The sequence below is a fragment of the Monodon monoceros genome, unplaced genomic scaffold (assembly GCF_005190385.1).
Source record: "Monodon monoceros isolate NGI ecotype Baffin Bay Population unplaced genomic scaffold, NGI_Narwhal_1 Super_Scaffold_2, whole genome shotgun sequence".
NCBI classification, from domain to species: Eukaryota; Metazoa; Chordata; class Mammalia; order Artiodactyla; family Monodontidae; genus Monodon; species Monodon monoceros.
In genome coordinates, this window is record NW_021703776.1 from 77,203,943 (window position 1) to 77,225,110 (window position 21,168).

At 37.6% G+C, this 21,168-nt stretch overlaps 1 protein-coding gene across 14 annotated transcripts in view; it reads right to left on the reverse strand.

Annotated features, from left to right (window-relative positions):
- CADPS2 (calcium dependent secretion activator 2) overlaps positions 1–21,168 on the reverse strand; it is a 499,759-nt gene that overhangs the window by 170,492 nt on the left and 308,099 nt on the right. For all 14 annotated transcript variants that reach the window (XM_029233024.1, XM_029233030.1, XM_029233033.1 and 11 more), the window contains 2 exons: positions 4,431–4,539; positions 3,189–3,389 (listed from right to left, as the gene is read on the reverse strand). In XM_029233024.1, the coding sequence (XP_029088857.1) occupies positions 3,189–3,389; positions 4,431–4,539 (310 nt within the window). The remainder of the gene's footprint in view (positions 1–3,188; positions 3,390–4,430; positions 4,540–21,168) is intronic.

Here is a 21,168-nt window from a genome sequence, read left to right on the forward strand (position 1 = left end):
GGCATCTCTGATGAAGGTCATGGTCAGTAGCTCATTTGGATGAGGTAGAAACAGATTTTTCTTTCTTCTTTCCTTTTCTTTCTTTCTCTCTTTTTTTTTTTTCTTTTTTCAAGAAAGGTAAAACAGCCTGGTCTGCTCTGACAGAAAACTTTACTAAGAGCCTGGAATACAAGAAAGCTCTTAACGTGACTGGAACAGTTTGGCTTTTTAGAACAAATTTAGCTTTTCTAAAACAAGTTTATCAAGGGGCTAGAAAATTCAGTTCCACTTAGCCTGATCAACACTGCCTTGACAACACATTGTTATCTAATAGAGAGGTTTTGCTAGAAAGAAATTATACGGCTATCTGAATAAACTGATTATTAGATCCTTTACTCAGTAATTCTGTATCATGTAGTCGTGATTTCAATGTTCTAGGCCAGTGGTTCCTGTCCACTTTTCTTGCCATTGTGTGTAAGATGGTTGATATCCTTTATGATACCAGCACACTCCTTGGGTATTCCTTGCACACAAGATGTAAAGAAGAAATACTGGAACACAAGGGAATGAGGGAAACATTTTCACAAAAATAATTTTCAAGTCACCGTAACTCAGCAGTTCTCAGATGGGGGTAAACCTTCCCCACCTTTTCCCCTGTCCCCGGGAACATTTGACAATGTCTAGAGATATTTTTGGTCGTTAGACCTGGGGTGGGGGCAGTGCGGTCAGGTGCTACAGGCAGCTAGTGGGTAGGAGACAGGGATGATGCTAAACATCCTATAATACACAGGACAGCCCTCCCCGCAACCCCTGAAACAAAGAATTATCTGGCCCCAAATGATAGTCTTGCTGAGATTGAGAAACACTGCTCTAACAAAGAAAACAATCACTCTGCTTCTGATTAAGACAGAGTCACTAAAAACAGATTACACTTCCTACCTGAAACAACTAAAAATTCACGTAAAAATATTTTTAAAAATGTTCTCAAAATTTTGGACATCGTGCAACATAGGAGAGTGATTCCTAAGAGGCGGGGAAACAAATGAGATGAGCCTTTTAGTTGCCCCAGCTTAATGCCATGAGAAACTTTCAAAGCTGTGGCTCAGGGAAGGACAAACCCAGGGAGAGCCAGTGGTCTCCCTGAGTTGAAAAGATGGAGCTGACAGTTCAGGAAGGCCAAGGCTGCTGGAGTTTGCAGGAAAGACTACTGTTCCCTCTCGCTGCCCCATTTCGTATTCAAGTGAATACTGACCACCTCACGCAAGGGAGGCAACAATATGAGGATGGGGAAAGAACCACCCTAAAGGATTAGACGGGACAATGCCCCAGATTCACACAGAGCCTGGAGCAGTGCTTGTTCCCAACAGCCAGAAAATAAAACCTCAAATTTCACTGGTCAGCAGTTGGGGTCTTTAAGAATAGTCTTGGTCCAGAACTGGGGACAATTAACCAAAACTACACCAAGGTTGGGCTTCCCTGGTGGCGCAGTGGTTGAGAGTCCGCCTGCCGATGCAGGGGACACGGGTTCGTGCCCCGGTCCGGGAAGATCCCACATGCCGTAGAGCGGCTGGGCCCGTGAGCCATGGCCGCTGAGCCTGCGCGTCCGGAGCCTGTGCTCCGCAACGGGAGAGGCCACAACAGTGAGAGGCCCGCGTACCGCCAAAAAAAAAAAAAAAAAAACTACACCAAGGCACATTATAATCAAATTGCTCGAAACCAGTGATTAAGAGAAAATCTTTAAAGCAGCTTGAGAAAACAACCACATTATATACAGAGGAAGAAACAAAAATGATAGCACATTTCTCAACAGGAGAAAAAAAAGCAAGTTAGCAGAGAGTGGAGCAAAGTCTTTAAAGTACTGAAAAAAAGCATCTTCCCAAGTGAAGGTAAAATAATGACATTTTCATATAGAAAAAAGCTGAAAGCACCACAGAAAAGTCAAAGGAAGTCCTTTCAGAAGTGAAATATCTCTATAAGAGAATACAGAGTGCTAGGAATCGTAACTACACGGTTGAGTATACAACATTTTCTCTTATTATTTAAATTTCTTTAAAAGGTAATTGACTGTTTAAGGCATAATAATAATATCAATGTATTGTGGGATTTACAACATTTGTAGAAGGAAAATGTATGACCAGAATTGTGCAGGGGCCAGGAAGGGAGATATGGAAGTACACAATTGTGAGATGCATATACTACATATGAAGTGCCATCATCACTTGAAGATGGATTGGGATAAGTTTAAAGCTGTACACTTTGAAGCCTAAAGCATGCAGGAATCTGGAGTTGAGCTCATATTCCATCTTTATTTGGCCTAAAGTACCTTTGTTTAAGATGTCTAAATGTAATACTATCAGGTGTCTAAAAAAGAACAGAAAATAGTTATTTGCTGCATGAAAAGTATGAGAAGAGAGAAGAAAATAATGAGAGAAGAAAATAATGAATGTCAAAATGCTGCTCCCTGGAGAAGAATCTTGAGAGTAGAAGGGTGTTGAATGAAAAGTTCCAATTTGAGCTTACAGTTAAAGACAAACTGATTTATTATATTACAGAAGGAACCAGAGAAGTTTTAAAAAGGAGTATAACAAGTGAAAACATTTGGTTTAATGATTATTAAAGCTACATTTGAAAATGTTTCTATCATTATTAATTTGTTATTAATTACTTGTAAGTTAAAACGAAAAATTTAGTTCTTAATGATTTACATTAGCATTGAGAAAATGGCATGAATATAAAGGCATCTAGAAAAAGAAAGTTGCCTTGATGCCTTTTTTTTTCCAACCTACAACAGAAAGTAGGCCTATTATCCTTTTGGTTTGTTAGGAACAACTCTAGAAAGTTATGGTCCATCATTTTGGTATTCTGGAATCTTAATGCCAGTTTGATTTTGCAAAACTTTTCCCATTTCAATAGAACACGTAAGTTAAAATTACAGTAAGTTAAAATCAATTTTCTTTTATGCTCTTGAGATTCCCAGAGACATCCCAGTGCTTGGCAAATTCATGACTGGAAATCATAGGCACCATTTATTCCAGGTTTGTCTGAAAAATTAGATAACTGATTCTATGACTACTAAAATGAACTATTCTTATTCAATTAGGAATCAGTTAATGATGTAAACTATAATACTGAACAAATTTGACTCAGGCAATTTTATATCTTATTAAGGTTATTAATTGATAATCAAATTATTTTTCAACAAAACTTACAAAGCTGAGCATCTGCATGGAGAGTTCCTCCTTTAGGATTCAGCTTCTGGGCCTGAATTGCAGGAATGGGTTTATACGATTGACCTGTGGCCCTATACATGGCCTGAACCCACAATATTCTATCCTGTTCATCCTCACTTGCAAATATTACACTGTCTCCTTCTTTAACAGCATTGAAGAACATCTGACCACCCTGAAGGCCTGTGGAGGAAAAAAAAGACATTGTTTAAAATGTACACAATTGGCAGATTTTGAGCTCAATGCCTTGAATCATTTTCAGTTGAGGATCAAATCCACAATCCAAGAATTGAAGGAAAACAATAAGGCGAAGCTATACACTTCCATATCACTTTGGAAATTAAAATTAGCTTAGGGAACAGTTCATAACAAAGCAGCATTCTGCAAGACATACAAACCTACCCCAAAGGAATGCATAGCAAAGTTTGATATTTCATGCCAGAGAAGAAAGTCATTACCCTGCCGGCACATTCCTCATTCTATATGCAGGAGATATATATGACCAGTTTAGCAGTAAAAAAATACAGGCAAGACAAAAATGATACTTACATTGCATGGAATTTTACTTTTGCAAAATTCTTCCACAGAGAAGATATTTTGCATTTTAAGTGACTGATCAGTGAATGTGATCACTGACTTCTATTTTTAATCTATAATAATTTCTTAATCTATTCATTAGTATCTCTATATTTCTTAACCTCACTTTATTAATTTCATTAATCTCCATATATTCATTCATTCATTCATTCACTTATTCATTCACTCACTCATCTCAAGCACTGAGTGTCCAGTACTATACACAGCATTAATATATTAGGAGGGAGGGAGAGAAGTACAAGAATGTGATGCTGGGGAGAAAATTAGTAGAATATAATATACAGTTATTCATTAGCTATTTCTTTCCCTGTTTCTGTCTCTTGTACCTTTTGCTTTTCAGTAAAGAAGTTTCTGAAAGCACTGCTGATATTTCTCATATAATTTCCCCGTTACAGTAACTTTCACATATTTCATCCTTGTACTGAGATAACAGAGATGATGAGTTATGGCTAAAACTAAGTAGCCTCATAAAGATATAATTCAAATCCCATCAAATCTTGTCTAGGCATATAAATGGAATATGTACCATTCACTGAATGGAGTTTGAAATGGAGAATAGACACAGGATATTTATGACAATTTCATGAATACCTGAGAGGCAGAGAAAGTGATTCAACTAAGAATTACCTGGGTGGGGATCTGTGTAATCCACAGTGTATCCTTCAAGCTGCATTAATTCTTGTGGTTCAGACTTTTTTTCTCTATAACTGCACATAGCAAAGGTGTACTGGCTAACCTGCATGAGAAAAAAAGTTTACCTATTGGTTACATTAATTTTTTTTTTTTTTTTTTTTTTTTTTTTTTGGCACGCGGGCCTTTCGCTGCTGTGGCCTCTCCCGTTGCGGAGCACAGGCTCCGGACGCGCAGGCTCAGCGGCCATGGCTCACGGGCCCAGCCTCTCCGCGGCGTGTGGGATCTTCCCGGACCGGGGCACGAACCCGTATCCCCTGCATCGGCAGGTGGACTCTCAACCACTGCGCAACCAGGGAAGCCCCTACATTAAATTTATCTTCTACTTTTTTCTTTATCAGAAGACTCTTTGACCAAAAAAACCCCCAAACATATGATCTGCATATAAATTATTAAATGTTCACATTTTTTAAACCTTGCTCAGAGATTAAGCACCTTTCATTTATCAGCTTGCAGTTAGGCCTTTCATGCCTATGACCCAGCATTTCCCAGTTTGATGACCTGCTGGCCAAGATTCCATGAGCTATTTATTAACAGAAGAGCCATAAAAAAAAATAGTTGTGTTAAAAATAAGTTTGGGACCATAAAACTTCTAGAGGGAGACATAAGCAGAACACTGACATAAACTGCAGCGATATTTTTTTGGTCTGTTTCCTAAAGCAAAGAAATAAAAGCAAAAATAAACAAATGGGACCTAATTAAACTTGTAAGCTTTTTCACAGCAAAGGAAACCATCTACAAAATGAAAAGACAACCTACTGAATAGGAGAAAATATTTGCAAATGATATGACCAATAAGGGATTAATATCCAACATATAAACAGCTCATACAACTCCATATCAAGAAAACCAAACCGCCTGATTAAAAAAGTGGGGAGAACACTTGAATAGACATTTTTCCAAAGAGGACATGCAGATAGCCAACAGACACATGACAAGATGCTCAACATCGTTAATTATTAGGGAGCTGCATATCAAAACCTCAGTGAGATATCACTTCACACCTGTCAGAATGGCTATCTTCAAAAAGACCACAAATAAAAATGTTGGAGAGGATGCGGAGAAAAGGGAACCCTTGTGCACTGGTGGTGGGAATGTAAATTGGTGCAGCCACTGTGGAGAAAAGTATGGAGGTTCCTCAAAAAACTAAAAACAGAACAACCATATGACCCAGCAATTCTACTCCTGGGTATATATCTGAAACCCCCCCCCACACACAAAAACCCACTAATTCAAAAAGATACATGCACCCCAATGCTCCTAGCAGCATTATTCACAGTTGTCAAGGTATGGAAGCAACCTAAGTGTCCAAAAAGAGATGAACAGACAAAGAAGATGTGGTTTATATACACAATAGAATACTACTCAGCCATAAAAAAGAATGAAAATTTGCAGCAATATGGATGGACTTGGAGGGCATTATGCTAAGTGAAATAAGGCAGAGAAAGACAAACACTGTATGATATAATTTACATGTGGAATCTAAAGAATACAACAAACTAATGAACGTTAACAAAAAAAGCAGCCGTCTCACAGATACAGAGAACAAACTAGTGGTTACCAGTGAGGAGAGAGAAGGGGGGAGGGGGAGGGGATTAAGAGGTACAAACTACTATGCATAAAATAAGCTACAAGGTTATATTGTATAATAACACAGGAAGATAGTCAATATTTTATAATAACTATAAATGGAGTATAACCTTTAAAAACTGTAAATCACTATATTGTACACCTGTAACTTACATAATATTGTACATCAACTACACTTCAATTAAAAAAAAGTTTGGGAATCATCAGGTTAAATAAAGACAAACAGGCTTCTTTTACTGCAGGTTCTTTACGGCCTTTAATATGCTAATACACATGGTGAATCTCCAAGAATGAGACATATTATGAGCATTCTCAAACATACAATCATGGAACCACATTTTCAAGCACACATATTTCAAGACTTAACCAAAGTAAGAAAGATCTTAATAAGTGTTGGAAATTTATTGGGCCACACAGCCAACCCCACAGGAAGGTCCAGGGTAGGGTTAAGGTTTCAGGCAGCCAGGGACTCAACATGGCCAAGGTCTGCTGTCTCTCTGCTCTGCTTCTCTTGAGGAACTGGCTTCATGTTCTTACCCTGAAGTCTCACCGGGCTAGAACCATAGCTGCCAACAGCTCCGCAGCCACCTCTGATTGCCTCAGCTTAGGTGTAAGGCTGTATGTGGACCATTCACTGTGGCCAAGGGGCAAAAGTACCACTGTTAGCCCAGTCTGGGTCTGTGGCAAAGACTACTGAATGCTACAATGGGCAGGCTCTTAGAAGTTCCCCCAAAGCAGTGGGGGGGAGGTGCTGCTCTGAGCAGGAGAAAAAGATATCTGGTGGATTGATACCTAATTGCAAAATTTCCTACAACACATGTTTCCAGGGAAGACACTTTGCTTAACGAGAGTTCCCTTTCCCACTTTTGAACAGAAATTAAAACTAAGGAAACATAAGCACACCTTTCAGTAGATGAAGATTACTTAAAGAGGACTGAAAAAGGAACTAATTAGGAAAGAAAAAAAATAGATTACATGAACTAACGCTAAAATTAAGCACATCTCCTCATTAAAGGATACCCTAAAGAAAGTAAAAAGGTGTATGCAAAATATATATTCAACAAAGAACTAATATCAATGTGGGGTGATTTGTAGATAAGAGCAAAAGCTGAGGTTACTTGGAGAACAGGAAATTCTGCCTCAAGACTGCAGCATTAACTCCTGCCTGAGTTTCTAGCCTGCTGGCCTTTCTGGAGAACCCTGACTGATACCAAAAGACTTATGATGGATTATGAACACTTGATCCAGCCAATTTCCTTCCGGGAACTTACCCAAGGAAACAAATGGACAAATACTCAAAGATGCATGTGCAGTGTGCTCACGGCGGCATTGCATATGAGAAAAAACTGGAAAAACCAACAGTGGTTTGATTAAATACATTATGGTATAACCACACAGGAGTATAATGCCATACAGCCACTGAAAGAAATATGACGTGTTGTTTTTTTTTTCTGGACATGAAACTATTTCTAAGATATAACATGAAGAGCGGATTTTAAAAATGTGGAGTGTGCTGTTTTTGGTAAACACTCTATATACATATGAATAGAAGGATGTATACTGAAACTATAAATAGTGATTATTATTAGAGAGTACAATTATAGGTCATTTAAAGTTACTTTTTTCAGTGTTTAAAGTTTTTTTCAAAGAATATTAATTACTTTATAATGAGACTTTTTCTATTTTGGGAAAAAAACCAAAGCTTTCTTTGGGAACAGCGAGTCCAATAACTTGAGACACTTGCGGTTCTTACTACTTCCTTTTCTTTTTGCTTTCCGTATCTTATAGATGGCCAATGAATTCACTTTCTCACCTGCATATGCCTAAGGCTTACAGATGGAACCCACTGGCTCCCATCGGAGCTTCAGTTTCTTTGTGTAAAAAGGTATGATTGTGGGTGTTTTTTTAGGGGGTATTGGTAAGTGGTAAACAGTAACATTATACTTCCATTATTTATTCTAAAAAGCAACTCACTCTCTTACTTAACTTAGTCCAAAATCCCACCAGTCTCCCATAAAGTGATTTAACATAGTGTTATCTTAAAAATATTCTGAAATATTTCAAGCATAAAAAACATGATAATATATTAACATGTATATACCCCCCATTCAGCTTTGTTCAATCATAACTTCTTGTATATATATATACTTATATATACATACATATATATATATATATATATATATATATATGCATGCTTTAAGCCCCCACCCCCGACCCCGGCTCCTCCGGACAGAAAAAGTTAATGCCTACATATTACACCTACTCAAACCCATTTCCTTTTCTCTCTCCCCAGAGGTAATCATTATGCTGAATTTTGTGTTTATTATTTCCACTCATGCTTTAAAACTTTTATTTTACATGTAAGTTCTTGTAGGTTCCTGGACCTAGTTCCAACCTGTGTATGGGGAGAGGGTGAGGGGTGGTTTCTACACCACCACCAAACAATGCTCTGGACAGCAGCTGGTTTTCCTACAACTTAACTCAATTGTGATACTATCTGCCAGGAGATAGTATCAGATTCCACAGGTGAAGGGTTCAGTCTGAAAAGCTTGCCCTCCCACTCCCCCTACTTGAGATGCCAGTTGCAAGCCTAGGTTGTTTACCTGTGCTCTGGTCAACCGGTTACAGACTGGAGGTTCCCATGACCCCCTCCTGTACTTCAGAGGCCAGTTGCAAGTCCAAGTTGTTACCTGTACTTCTGACCAAATGGCTATAGATCAGAGGTTCCCAGTATTGCCCCACACACCCCCTCGGGTTCAATTAATTTGCTAGAGAGACTGATAAGACTCAAGAAACCCATTTACTTACTAGATCACAGGCTTATTATAAAAGAATATAACTCAGGAAATGCCAGATGGAAGAGATGCATGGGGCGAGGTATGGAGAAACAGTGAGGAGTGTCCATGCTCTCTCCCAGCACTCCATTCTCCCCAGATCTCCATGTGTTCACCAACCTGGAAGCTCTCTTGAACGCCCTCCTTTTGGGTTTTTGAAGCTTCATTACATGGACATGATTGATAAGTCACTGATCATTGGAGATTTATTCAACCACCAACCCCTCTCCCTGCCCCAGAGGTCAGGGTGGGTGGGACTGAAAGTTCCAGCCCTCTAATCCTGTGGTTGTTTCTCCTGACAACCAGCCTAAGGTGCTTCCCAAAGTCACTGCATCAACATAACACCTTTATCACTCTCATTACTTAGGAAATTCTCAGGGTTTTAGAAGCTCTGTGTTAGAATGGGGATGATGGCCAAATATCTATTTCTTTTGCTTTTAACTCATCTCCTCCTAAGTGTAGAAAACTGAGTGCTTTGCTTCTATCACCAGCTCCCATCTTATAAAGCAGTGCTCATTATATGCTAATTCTACCTTATTTTAGTAATAAATAAGGTAATACTTAATTATACTTAAGTATACCAAGTATACTTAATACTTAGTATTAATACTAAATATTACTGTACTAATACTATTATTAATATACTAATATTAACATTTAGTCAGAAAGTATTCATTATCAAATATGTTACCTTATCTAGTCAATATTTATTTGCCCTTCTTTTTTTTTTTTAATTTTTATTTATTTATTTTGGCTGCGTTGGGTCTTCGTTGCTGTCTGTGGGCTTTCGCTAGTTGCGGCGAGCAGGGGCTACTCTTGTTGCGGAGCACGGGCTCTAGGCACGTGGGCTCAGTAGTTGTGGCACACGGGCTTAGTTGCTCCGCGGCGTGTGGGATCTTCCTGGACCAGGGAAGGAATCTGTGTCCCCTGCATTGGCAGGCAGATTCTTACCCACTGCTCCACTAGGGAGGCCCTCACCCTTGTCTTTACTCATATTTTTTTGGTGACCATTATTTCTTGAATTACACTCCATCATTCTGAGTTCAATTTCCTTCTTCCTTCTTCCTCCCTTTTAGCAAAAGCTGAGTCCGTTTTTCTTTTTCTTTTAAAATGTCTTTAATTCTCCCTTACTTATTAATGATGGTTTAGTTGGTTATATATAGTATTTTAGGCTAGTAATCTTTCAGCACTTTGAAGATACTACCCCATTGTCAGAAGGCTTATATATCTAAGTTGAAAAGTCTGATGGAAATCCAGTTGTGGTTCCCTTGTGGTTAATCTGCCTTTTTTCTCTGGTTTCTCTCTTTTTTTTTTTTTCCGTTGCGGAGCACAGGCTCCGGACGCGCAGGCTCAGCGGCCATGGCTCACGGGCCTAGCTGCTCCGCGGCATGTGGGATCTTCCCGGACCGGGGCGCGAACCCATGTCCCCTGCATCGGCAGGCGGACTCTCAACCACTGCGCCACCAGGGAAGCCCTCTCTGGTTTCTCTTAAATGTTCTCTTTATCTCTGTTGTCCTGCAGTTGTGCTGCAAAATCTCTACTTTTATATTTATCGTAGTTAGTATTTGTTGTATTTCTTATATCTGATAATGCATGACTTGTATCAATTTTAGAATCCTGTTCAGTATTTTTTCAAAGGTTGAGTCTGTCCCATTTTTCCTGTATACTGCCTCTTCTTCCAATTCTATCAGAAGTTATCTTGAAACTGTAGACTCTTTCCTCCACATCTTTTAACCTCTTTACATGTTTCATGTTTCTGCATTTCTGTATGCTGAATTCTGAGTTATTTCTTCAGATTATAACTAATATGCTATCATTAATTACATCACTAACTTTGTCTTCAGATGTGTCTAACCTACTGTTTAACATGTCCAATGAGGGTGTAATTTCAATGACTGCTTTACATCTTTAGTTAGTAGTTGTGCATAGTCCCTTTCCAAACCTGCTTATTATTCCATAGTGTTACGTTCTTTTCTGTTGTTGTTTTGTTCTTTTCTTACACTTTTGAACCCACTTATAAATTTCAATGCCTTAAATACAATTATTTTATATATGTGATATTTCTATTACTGAAATTCTTGGGGGTGCAAATAGTTTATTATTCTATAATTTTAAATTACGAGCTCATATCCAGCACAGTTTTATCTGTAGATCTCTTATAAAGCCTAGGTTAAGGGATCATTTCTCCAAAAAAAAATTTTTTTTTTAATGCCAGATGCCTCAGATGTATCACCAATCCAGAAGGTTTTTTTTATGTTAATTTCTTAACTTGGATGTTTCCCTTATATTTGGAGAAATAAATTAGAACTTCAAAACTTTCTGAGTCAAGGCTAACAGTTACATTCTCAGGCATCTATTTTACTCCACATTCCAAACCTAAGGCCAAACAGAAATTTACCAGCCTGAGGGCAGGCTTTTTCTAGTCTACCATTTCCCTGAAATCTAACTCTTTTACGTTCTTTAGGAGAAAGTCTCTGTTCCAAATTCCCACTTTGAGAATGCCTAAGGGTATGTTTTCTTTCTCTTGGAGTGAACAATAAAATCCCTAGCCCCTGACAGACCAACATCAATATCCCTTGTCCCATACCCCAGCCCCAGGACAGCCACAACATCAACTCACAAGCTTCACTATTTGGTCCCTGAGGTTTTCCTTTCTTCTTACAGTTATGTATGTAAAAAGATGTGTATTATATCATATCATTTCTAGATGTTTGCCATAAAAGAATTCTTAGCATTATTTTTACGACTAGCCAACACCACCAATTTAAACCCTTTGGCTAACTCTCGATTCTAATTTTGTTTTATGGAGTTTCTGAATAGTAGGTCTAAGTTTTATATGCATGATAGAGACTATACGTGTCTTTTTCACCACATTCCAGGAAAAAAAAGTACATGATGGTTAGTATATAAAATGAAACATATGTTCAAATTTGTCTTATAATTAAAACATAATTATTAGACACCAGAGACTATTCCAAAGTCATCATTTTGTGATCAATTATTAACAAAATAGAAATATATATTAAGCAAATCATTCATGTTTTCCATTTCATTCTTTTGGAGAGTCTTCAAAACCTGACTAAAAGAAAGTCTCCTGAAAAATCACCACAGGAACGATCTGGAACCCGCTGGGAGAGAGAAGAAAAGCACAGGAAGGTCTGCCTTCTTTGCAAGGGTTAGCAACAATCTCCAGCAATTACTAGCTGCAGTACAAGCAACCACTGCATCTGCTACTCCAGACAGGCTATCCGGCAAGACTCGCCCACTTCTATGCATTTCTTCACCTGAACTGCCGAGCAGGAAAATATCACCTTCGCCTTTAAAATCCCACTTTCCATGTATTTCTTTATCTAGTAAAACCCTACTCCCCCTTCCAAGGCCCTGACAAACGTGTCCCCTTTACCTTTCTAACTGCATTTCCTGTGTGTCGTTCCCTGTTTTTGCCTCACTGGTTCCTACACCGTCCGGCATATAGTCCCTGCCTTTTAATTTCTCCACGAAATCCAACTTATTTCAATTCGATAAATATTCTATTAAGCCACATTTGAAAATGTATTCTATTTGAAAGTACAAATCACATACTTATCTTGTTAAAAAAAAAATAACACTAATAATCCAGCAGCCCAAATTACCCAATGTGTACTTAAATGGATACTCCACTACTTGGCATACAAATAATATTTGATTTTTTGAATGTCGAACACTCCACTTAAAATGTTCAGGAAATAATAAACATGAGGCCAAATTCATTCCTTCATCTAAAGAGCCTGTCTTGAGCACCCATTATGTGATGGGCACACCTGTGAGGGCCACGGGGACCCAGATCTTACTCCTTCAGGATACACAGCTGTGATGTGACCACAGTCATAAAGCCATCAAAATGCTAAGAAAATGCAGGAATAACAAAGTGAAACAACAGACAATATAGCAAAAAATAATATGGGAAACAACTAGTTAGGGAGTGACTATTCATATTAAAAAGAAATTCTTAACCTTCTCAAAAATAAGTGGTTCATAAAAGTAAAGAGATCTGTCTATATTTTATGTATTTCTACTTAGAGAAAAAAACAAGGCCAAAATAATGAAATGTACTGTAAACTGAAAACTGATCAGAAAAAAACAGTAAGCAGTCTTAAAATTGTAGTGGAACATAATAAAATGTATAATTTCATTCAAAATCCCAGATCTTACTCACATATATCAGATACACATTATATAATAATACATGGGATTGTACTTCTCAACATTATAGATTTACTTTTTTTTAAATTAATTAATTAATTTTTTGGCTGAGTTGGGACTTTGTTGCTGTGCGTGGGCTTCAGTAGTTGTGGCATGCAGGCTTAGTAGTTGTGGCACATGGGCTTAGTCACTCTGCAGCATGTGGGATCTTCCCGGACCAGGGCTCAAACCCGTGACCCCTGCATTGGCAGGCGGATTCTTAACCACTGCACCACCAGGGTGCAATACTTTTTGATAGTATTGTCCTAACATTCTACAAGGTATTTACTTAATCAGTAAAAATTCACCAATGGAATAAAATATTGTTACATTTGCTAGAATTATAGATTTCAATCATGTGGTGAGGATTTTTAATACTTTGGAAACTAGAGGCTGTGATACCTAGAGGACTCAAGTCTCACTAAGTGACAAATAGTTACTCTCAGAGCTAAGCTTCACTGAAAAGAAAACATATGATTATCCTCTGAAACATACTGGTATGGAGGGATGAGGGTTATGGATCCCTGAGGTTGTGACCTCAACTTGAGAGTTCACGGATGTGGAAACTGACTTTCCTGAGGTCACCCAGAGGGAGATGGTCATCTTGAATGTAGAACACAAGTCTCCTCAATCCAGTAAGTACTCCTTCAAATATACCACATTCTAATTCACATTCTGAAACTTAAAAACTGTATTCCCAAATAACAAGCCAATTGCCTTTAATTTCTGGCAAAGTTACTATTTAAGAGAGCTGTTAGATATCTGTAAGAAACTATAATCAAAGACTACTAAGGGTAGGGGAGAGAGAGAAAAGTGAGTTGAACAGCAAGCAAGTTGAGGCATTTCTCTCAAGTACATATTCAATAAATCACCATCATTTGTTTTATAGTAATGTTAACTATATCTTTAACCAATATAAAATTATAATCCTTTCATAGATTTAATACTTCTCTTGAATTTTACTTGGTCTGAATTTAATACTGTCATCCTACTTTCTCTGTTTTGGCCTTTTGTTTGTGGTATATCTCACATACGGATTTTGGGTTTTATCCCACTCCGAGAATCAGTTACTAGGTCCATTTAACTCATTTATACTAAAAATTCATATATATATATATACGTATATATCGTTGTCTTCTGTAATATGGCTACTACAATTTCCTTGGCATCCTATTTTTAATCGATACTAGTTACTTTAAAAGTTTTCAAAGACATCACTGACCCCATGTTTTCTCTATTTACTGAAAGACAAATCATTTTTTACTGTGTCTTACAGAACTTGAAAAATGTAGCTTATTTTTATCACTCCATTCATTAACTTTCACAAAATCTGGAGTTTAGTTTTCACATATTGTTATAATTACTTAATTACTTCATATACCTATAACGTATTTTAGGAATCATCTTTCACGTTTTTGAGTCAAAATATTTTATAACAGTAATTTAGATTTAGCTATTTCTTATCATTATGCTCTTTAATTCTTTTATATTTTAAGTTTGATATTTCTGAGATACCACACTCATTCACCTTTCAAATATCAGGAACTCCACTTTAAATATTTTCAGGAAGGTGAATTGTATCTTTTCTGAATCTCCACCCATACTATAATATTTTCTAGTGTTTTTATTCATGAACAACTTCTTGGATGTATACTACTTCTCAAGTCACACAATTTCCCATCAAATTACATATACTGTAGATATACTCTATTAAGTTCAGTAGTTGAGTGTTAAGGAAATACGAGGCAACATACACATCTTTTTTTTTTTTGTGGTACATGGGCCTCTCACTGTTGTGGCCTCTCCCGTTGCGGAGCGCAGGCCCCGGACGCGCAGGCTCAACGGCCATGGCTCACAGGCCTAGCCTATCCGCGGCATGTGGGATCTTCCCAGACCGGGGCACGAACCCGTGTCCCCTGCATCGGCAGGCGGACTCTCAACCACTGCGCCACCAGGGAAGCCCTGTACACATTTTTAACTGCAGAGAAGTGTGATAGAGTGATAAAAATTTTTTGATGCATAATACTTATTTCCTAAGAATAAAATTCTGTTGGGGAACAGCCATGGAAATAAGAATTCAAGGAGAAAAAGCTAATAATATGCAATTTGCAATGGTTACAGGTGCATATAAAATCACAACAGCATGTAAATTCTATTGAGCATTTTTACGATTAATTTAATGGTTTTATTTTAGAATCTGCATCCGTTGCAACTATTTAAATTTATGATAAAAAGTTTACAGTGATCTATAGTTGTAAAAAATTTAATTTAAGGGACATACTAGGAAAACAGTTTGAAGACTGATGTGAGTGCTCCTGCCTAACTGGTCTTTTTTTAGGAAGACACATCTGGTCCTTCCTTGATACCTTTTAGAAATGTGAGAATTAGTCTTTCATTCCTTACTAGTCAGAATGGGAAGTAACGGGCTGTAGTTTCATGTACACCTACAATTTTTATTATCTTCTTCCATGTTCTTATGGGTCGTTTTTCCCCTGTTATTCATTCATTCATTCAACCAATACTTACTGAATACCTACAGTGTATTTTTCTAGGCCTTGAGGATACAACAATGTCCCCAGCACCAGAATCAGAAGAAAAAAACTAGAAAAATAAAATCAATCTCACATAGTGAGGTGGAGAAGACTGAATTACAAATAAACAAGGAGATACCTACAACAATTTTGGGTGGTGAATTGCTTTGAAGAAAAATAAAGCAGAGTAAAGAGTATGTCACTGAAGGGAGTCTAATTTTGATAATGTGACCAGAAAAGGGCTCTCTGAAGACAATCGTATTTCAATATTGGAAGCATTTCAATCGGAAGTGAAGGGGGATAAGCCAGGCTTAACAAATGAGTCTGCCATTTCAAATCCAAGTCCCAGTTTCATATCCCCCTCAATTGCTTAACCTTATTCTTTCCAACTTATCTTTGAGAAGACTCTGGACAAGTTACTTTAAGCCCTGTATAGTTCAGTTTGATTTCCTGTAAAACAGAGACAACAATGACTCATGTTATAAAGGGCTTTGAGAGAACTGGAGATACTGACATAGAGCACCCAGCACAATGCTTGCCTGTTATGCAGTGGTCTCCCAATAAATCAAATCCAACTGTCAGGGAACCATCAACCTTCTCTCTATGCTTTTGTGTCTTCCTAGAGTCATTTCACTGTGGGTTAGAGATGCAGTTTGTTCTGCAACAGGTGTGAAGATACCTGACTGACTTGGGGATTGACCTGATTTGGGGGCTGTATGCTTCCATGCTGGGAATGACTAAGGACTGTTGACTTTCACGCCTCAGCCTTCTGCTTTCCAGCCTCACTTGGTTCTCTCCCCCTTTAGCTTTCTATTTCTCCCCAGTCTCATGCGTTGTTTCTTTCCATTAAGCAGACAGTGGCTATGTTACTGAAGATACCTGTTGAATGAATACGTAAATGAACAAGAAACTGAGGGAGAAGAAAAATTGGAGATGCTTTTAAATGTAGTTTTAGATATTAGTCCCTCCATTTCTAATGGACATTATCTTGAATACATATTTCAATGTATATTTAAAAAAATTATTCTCTTAAAACAATAAAAATTAATCTCTAAAGCTCTTTATATAAATCACGTTCGTGTTGTCACACATTAAACAATCCAGAATTAATATGCATAACGCACCTAAAGCGCTAAAAATGTGCTTGCTATTTAAGATCTAGCCTTAAAAACTACCCGCCAAAAGGCTACTTGTTTTTTTCAGTCAGTGTAAAACGCTTACATCAACGTTGCTCTTTTCTTTATATAACCTGAACTACAGGTTCAGTTGCTGTTTTCTGCTTTACGTATTGTATTTCTAGCTACCTTTAAATAATACAATTATCTCTTAACATGATGGATATGTTTAAGTACCAATTTCAAAATCTTTAGAGATACCAAGAAAAAAACCCAAAGCCAAAAGACCTCCAGCTTTAGAGAGATCGCCTACTTTTGAAAGTCATGGTAATTTAAATGGTATTAAATATGTATTATTTTGTACTTCTTTTAATATTTTGTTTACTCTAATATCTCAAAAGTCCCCTAACAGTCCTGGAGTCTATCACAGATAATTGGGCCCAGAGTTTTAATGAAGAGTACAGATGGAAGAGTAACAAAATACCAACGACCAACGAAGCTGTCACTGACAATCAGGAAATCAGACCCAGGAGACAACTGAAAAAAGTGCACTTTGGCTTTCGAATACTCTGGCTCAGGAAGCAACTAACTACGAACACTATCCTTTTGACTCATTGGCTCCTGGTTGCGCTTCCATAAAATGATGCTGTGTTTTATGCGTTTGATTCCTCTAACGTCCCCAAGCACCTTCACTTTTGCCCATCTCTTTTGCAAGGTCATGCTAAATCACATTCCAGAGGCAAACCCTACAATGAACCTGTAGGATATACTCAAGTGAATCCTTCAGAATAGTGTCAACACCTTGTAGCTACTGGTTTGCTCGCCAGTATCCAGAGTGAGGGTAAACTGGAGGAGTTGCACTCTGAACGAAAAGAACTGTCAATATCAGTTGGCACTAACGGTTAATGTATGCTGCTGAAGGATAAGCTACAGGGGCCAGGGGTTTACCATGCTCCCCATGCTTCCAGCTGAAGGCAGTCTTGCAGCCTCCACTCTGCTCCATCTTCGCATACCAGGGAGTTAGACAGAAACAGGTGGTCTGACCTATTCTGATCTAGCATTTGTTTTCATGTATAAGCTTACTTATAAGCTTATATACTATAATTGCAATTGAAAATCCATTCAGTGGAGAGACAGAGCAATGATAAACATTCAATATCCTTAACCCAATCCACTCTTAATAACTCCATAAAGAATGGATTTGTTGAGAATTGGGGGATATAAACAGACTTTAATCCGAGGACAGTGTTAAATCAGGTTTTGGCATCATTACCTCTGATGGGGCACCTGAGTTGCTGAGGTCCCACGAGGTACCTGCATCCGGTCTGGGAAACCTCCCATTTTATTTTCAATTGCCAACCTGTTTAACACCTGTCTGTGTCCACACGTGTAACCGCTAACGGTGAGTTCTTAGACACCACAGCATCCAGGTTTGTGTGTTGTATGCCTACCGCAGGGATCATGTTAACAGCTGGCAGCTTAGCAACTGTCACCGTCTAATTTCAGTAAAGATTAAGGCTTAGAAATCCTTAGCTGGGAATGTTCTTGGCAGAGGCCAAAGGTGCTGCTAGAGTTATTTAAAAAAAAAAAAAATCCCAGAGCTTAATTTAATCAAGGAAAATGAATATATCTTCAAGATCATGATGGATTTGAAGGAAGTATATATTTACTGTCTTGACCAAATGGCATAAAAAAGATTTAGCAATCAGTGCATAAATTAGAAAGAGGAAAGGCAGTCTTTTTAAAACAATGCTCAGGCCGATTCACATATACTCTTTTATTGAACAAATATTTCGGCAGTTTCTACTCACAGTAGATTATAAGAAAGACAAGGTCCTTGTTTTCATGGAGCATATATTCTAGAAGGGGTAAAGAGATAATTAAAAAATAGATATATAAGGATGACAACTCTGATTAGAGAAAAATGCTCTGAAAAATATAAAACAGGGTAATGTGACAGGGAGTCACTGTAGATTGGGTGGGTAAAAAAGACCTATTTAAGGTGACATTTGACCTGATACCTAAGTGGGTAAGTAGAATGAGCCAGTCACAGAGGAAATATAAGCAGTAGAAAAACTGTTCAGAATTTCTTTAGATGCATTTAGGGGTAGCCAAGCAACAACTGAGTGGAAGAAAGGTAGGGAGACTTAATTCAAAGGCATATTTGCATAGAAATCACACTTTAGAAATAAACTCATATTATCATATATTTGAGAGGGGGGCTGGTGACTTGGAGGTGCTAAACTCCAGCTCTTGGCACTGCGATTAATCTGGGCGCAGGGCATTACAAGTCACGGTGCTGCTCAGACACAGGCAGGGACTCATCAAAGAGGAAGCTAGAGGCCACAATATGTACAATATATAGGACCTTCTCTAGGCTAGAGTCAGAGGTTATTCTAAGTGTAATGGGAAGTCATGGAGGGATTTAGACAGAAAATTGGCAAAATCTGAGTTATGCTTCAAGTAGATTATTCTGGCAATGTGAAGAATGGATTGTAAAGAGAATGGTAGAAAGTAGAAGCAGAGAGAACAGCTGGGATTCTATTGTGAAAATCCATGTGAAGATAATAGTGGTTTCAACTAGAACAGGAGCAGAGAAGATGGAAAGAATTGAATGTAAGCAGGATACTGTTCTGGCTGTAGATAAAACAGTATTTTCTGACTGACATTGGGGGCAATGAAAAAAGAGTCATCAAAGACGACACCAACGTTTTGGTTCAAGTATGCCCAAATATAAGTCAGTTTTTATGTTCCATATAGAGGTTTGAGAAGGAACCCAAATTAAAGGTGAGATATTAATTTATCTTACATTTACCAAGTCTTAATTATGTGGCAGGAACACTACACATGTATGTGTAAAGATATGTATGCATACGAATGCATGCATATACATAAAGATATACACATACAGCATTTTAAAGCTGAGTCTTATAAAACAAAAAAATTAAGCCCATTAAAATTTAATTCAGATAAAGGATATTGTCACAATATTGCACATTCCTCATTCATAGGGCCTTTGCTCTTTCATATAGATATGAGCTAGAAAAGAAGAGAAATAGACATTTCTTTGCACTCTAAACATGAAAATAACAACACAAATTTTAAGGGAACACAGGGTATATGCAAAAGAGGAATTTTTGCATTGCGATCATATCCCGATCTGTATGAGATACTCCTTACCAAATTCAGCCCTACTCGCACTCTACTTTCTTTTACAGTTTTAGCTCTTGAGACATAGGTAAATGACATTTTAGAACCATTTTGAAGAGTAAATGCATTAGTTCGTTAATGCCCAAAGGTAAATTGTATAAATTAATATGGCCATTTTCTTGTTTTTGGTTCTTTTTTTTTTGGCTATGGAAAACTCAATTATCACAAAGCAAAAGTTATCTTAAAAATGAAACTTAAAAAAATTCTTTTCCTCTGAGATTTTGTTCCAAATAAGCTCCACAACCAAAAGAATTTTCAAGTTTCTTTCATACGTGCATTTTGAAAGATAATACATGCAACTTGACACATAATGACCATTAACTATAAAAAAAGACAAATTAAAAAGAAAAGTTTTGGTGAGTATTTAAGCATTCATGAGTCAGCTAGAGCTTTATAAATCTTACTTCATATTATAGGTATCTATGCCTTTGGCCCAGCAATTTCATTTCTATAGGAATACTCCCAACACACCTAAAGATTATGCATCTATATTGATTCCAGCATTATTTGTTGATTAAAAAAAGGAACTTAAATGTCTCAAAAAGGGGAACTGTTATATAAATTATCTTAATCTACACTATGGGATCCAATCGTCCATTAAAAAGAATAAAACAGATTTTAAAATACTGACATGGTAACTTTATGATATATTTTAAAAGAAGATGTGGTACATATATACAATGGACTATTACTCAGCCATAAAAAAAGAATGAAATTGGGTCATTTGTAGAGATGTGGATGGACACAGAGTCTGTCAAACAAAGTGAAGTAAGTCAGAAAGAGAAAAACAAATATCGTATATTAACACATATACGTGGAATCTAGAAAAATGGTACAGATGAACCTATTTGCAGGGCAGCAATAGAGAAGACGCAGACATAGAGAACGGATGTGTGGACACAGGGGATGAAGGGGGTGGTGGGATGAATTGGGAGATCAAGTTTGACATAAATACACTACTTTGTGTAAAACAGACAGCTAGTGGGAACTTGCAGTATAGCACAGGAAGCTCAGCTCAGCGCTCTGTGATGACCTAGATGGGTGAGATAGGGTGTGGGCTGGGAGGGAGGCGATATACGTATACACATAACTGATTCACTTCGTTGTACAGTAGAAACTAACACAATACTGTAAAGCAATTATACTCCAGTTAAAAAAAAAAAAGGAGGAT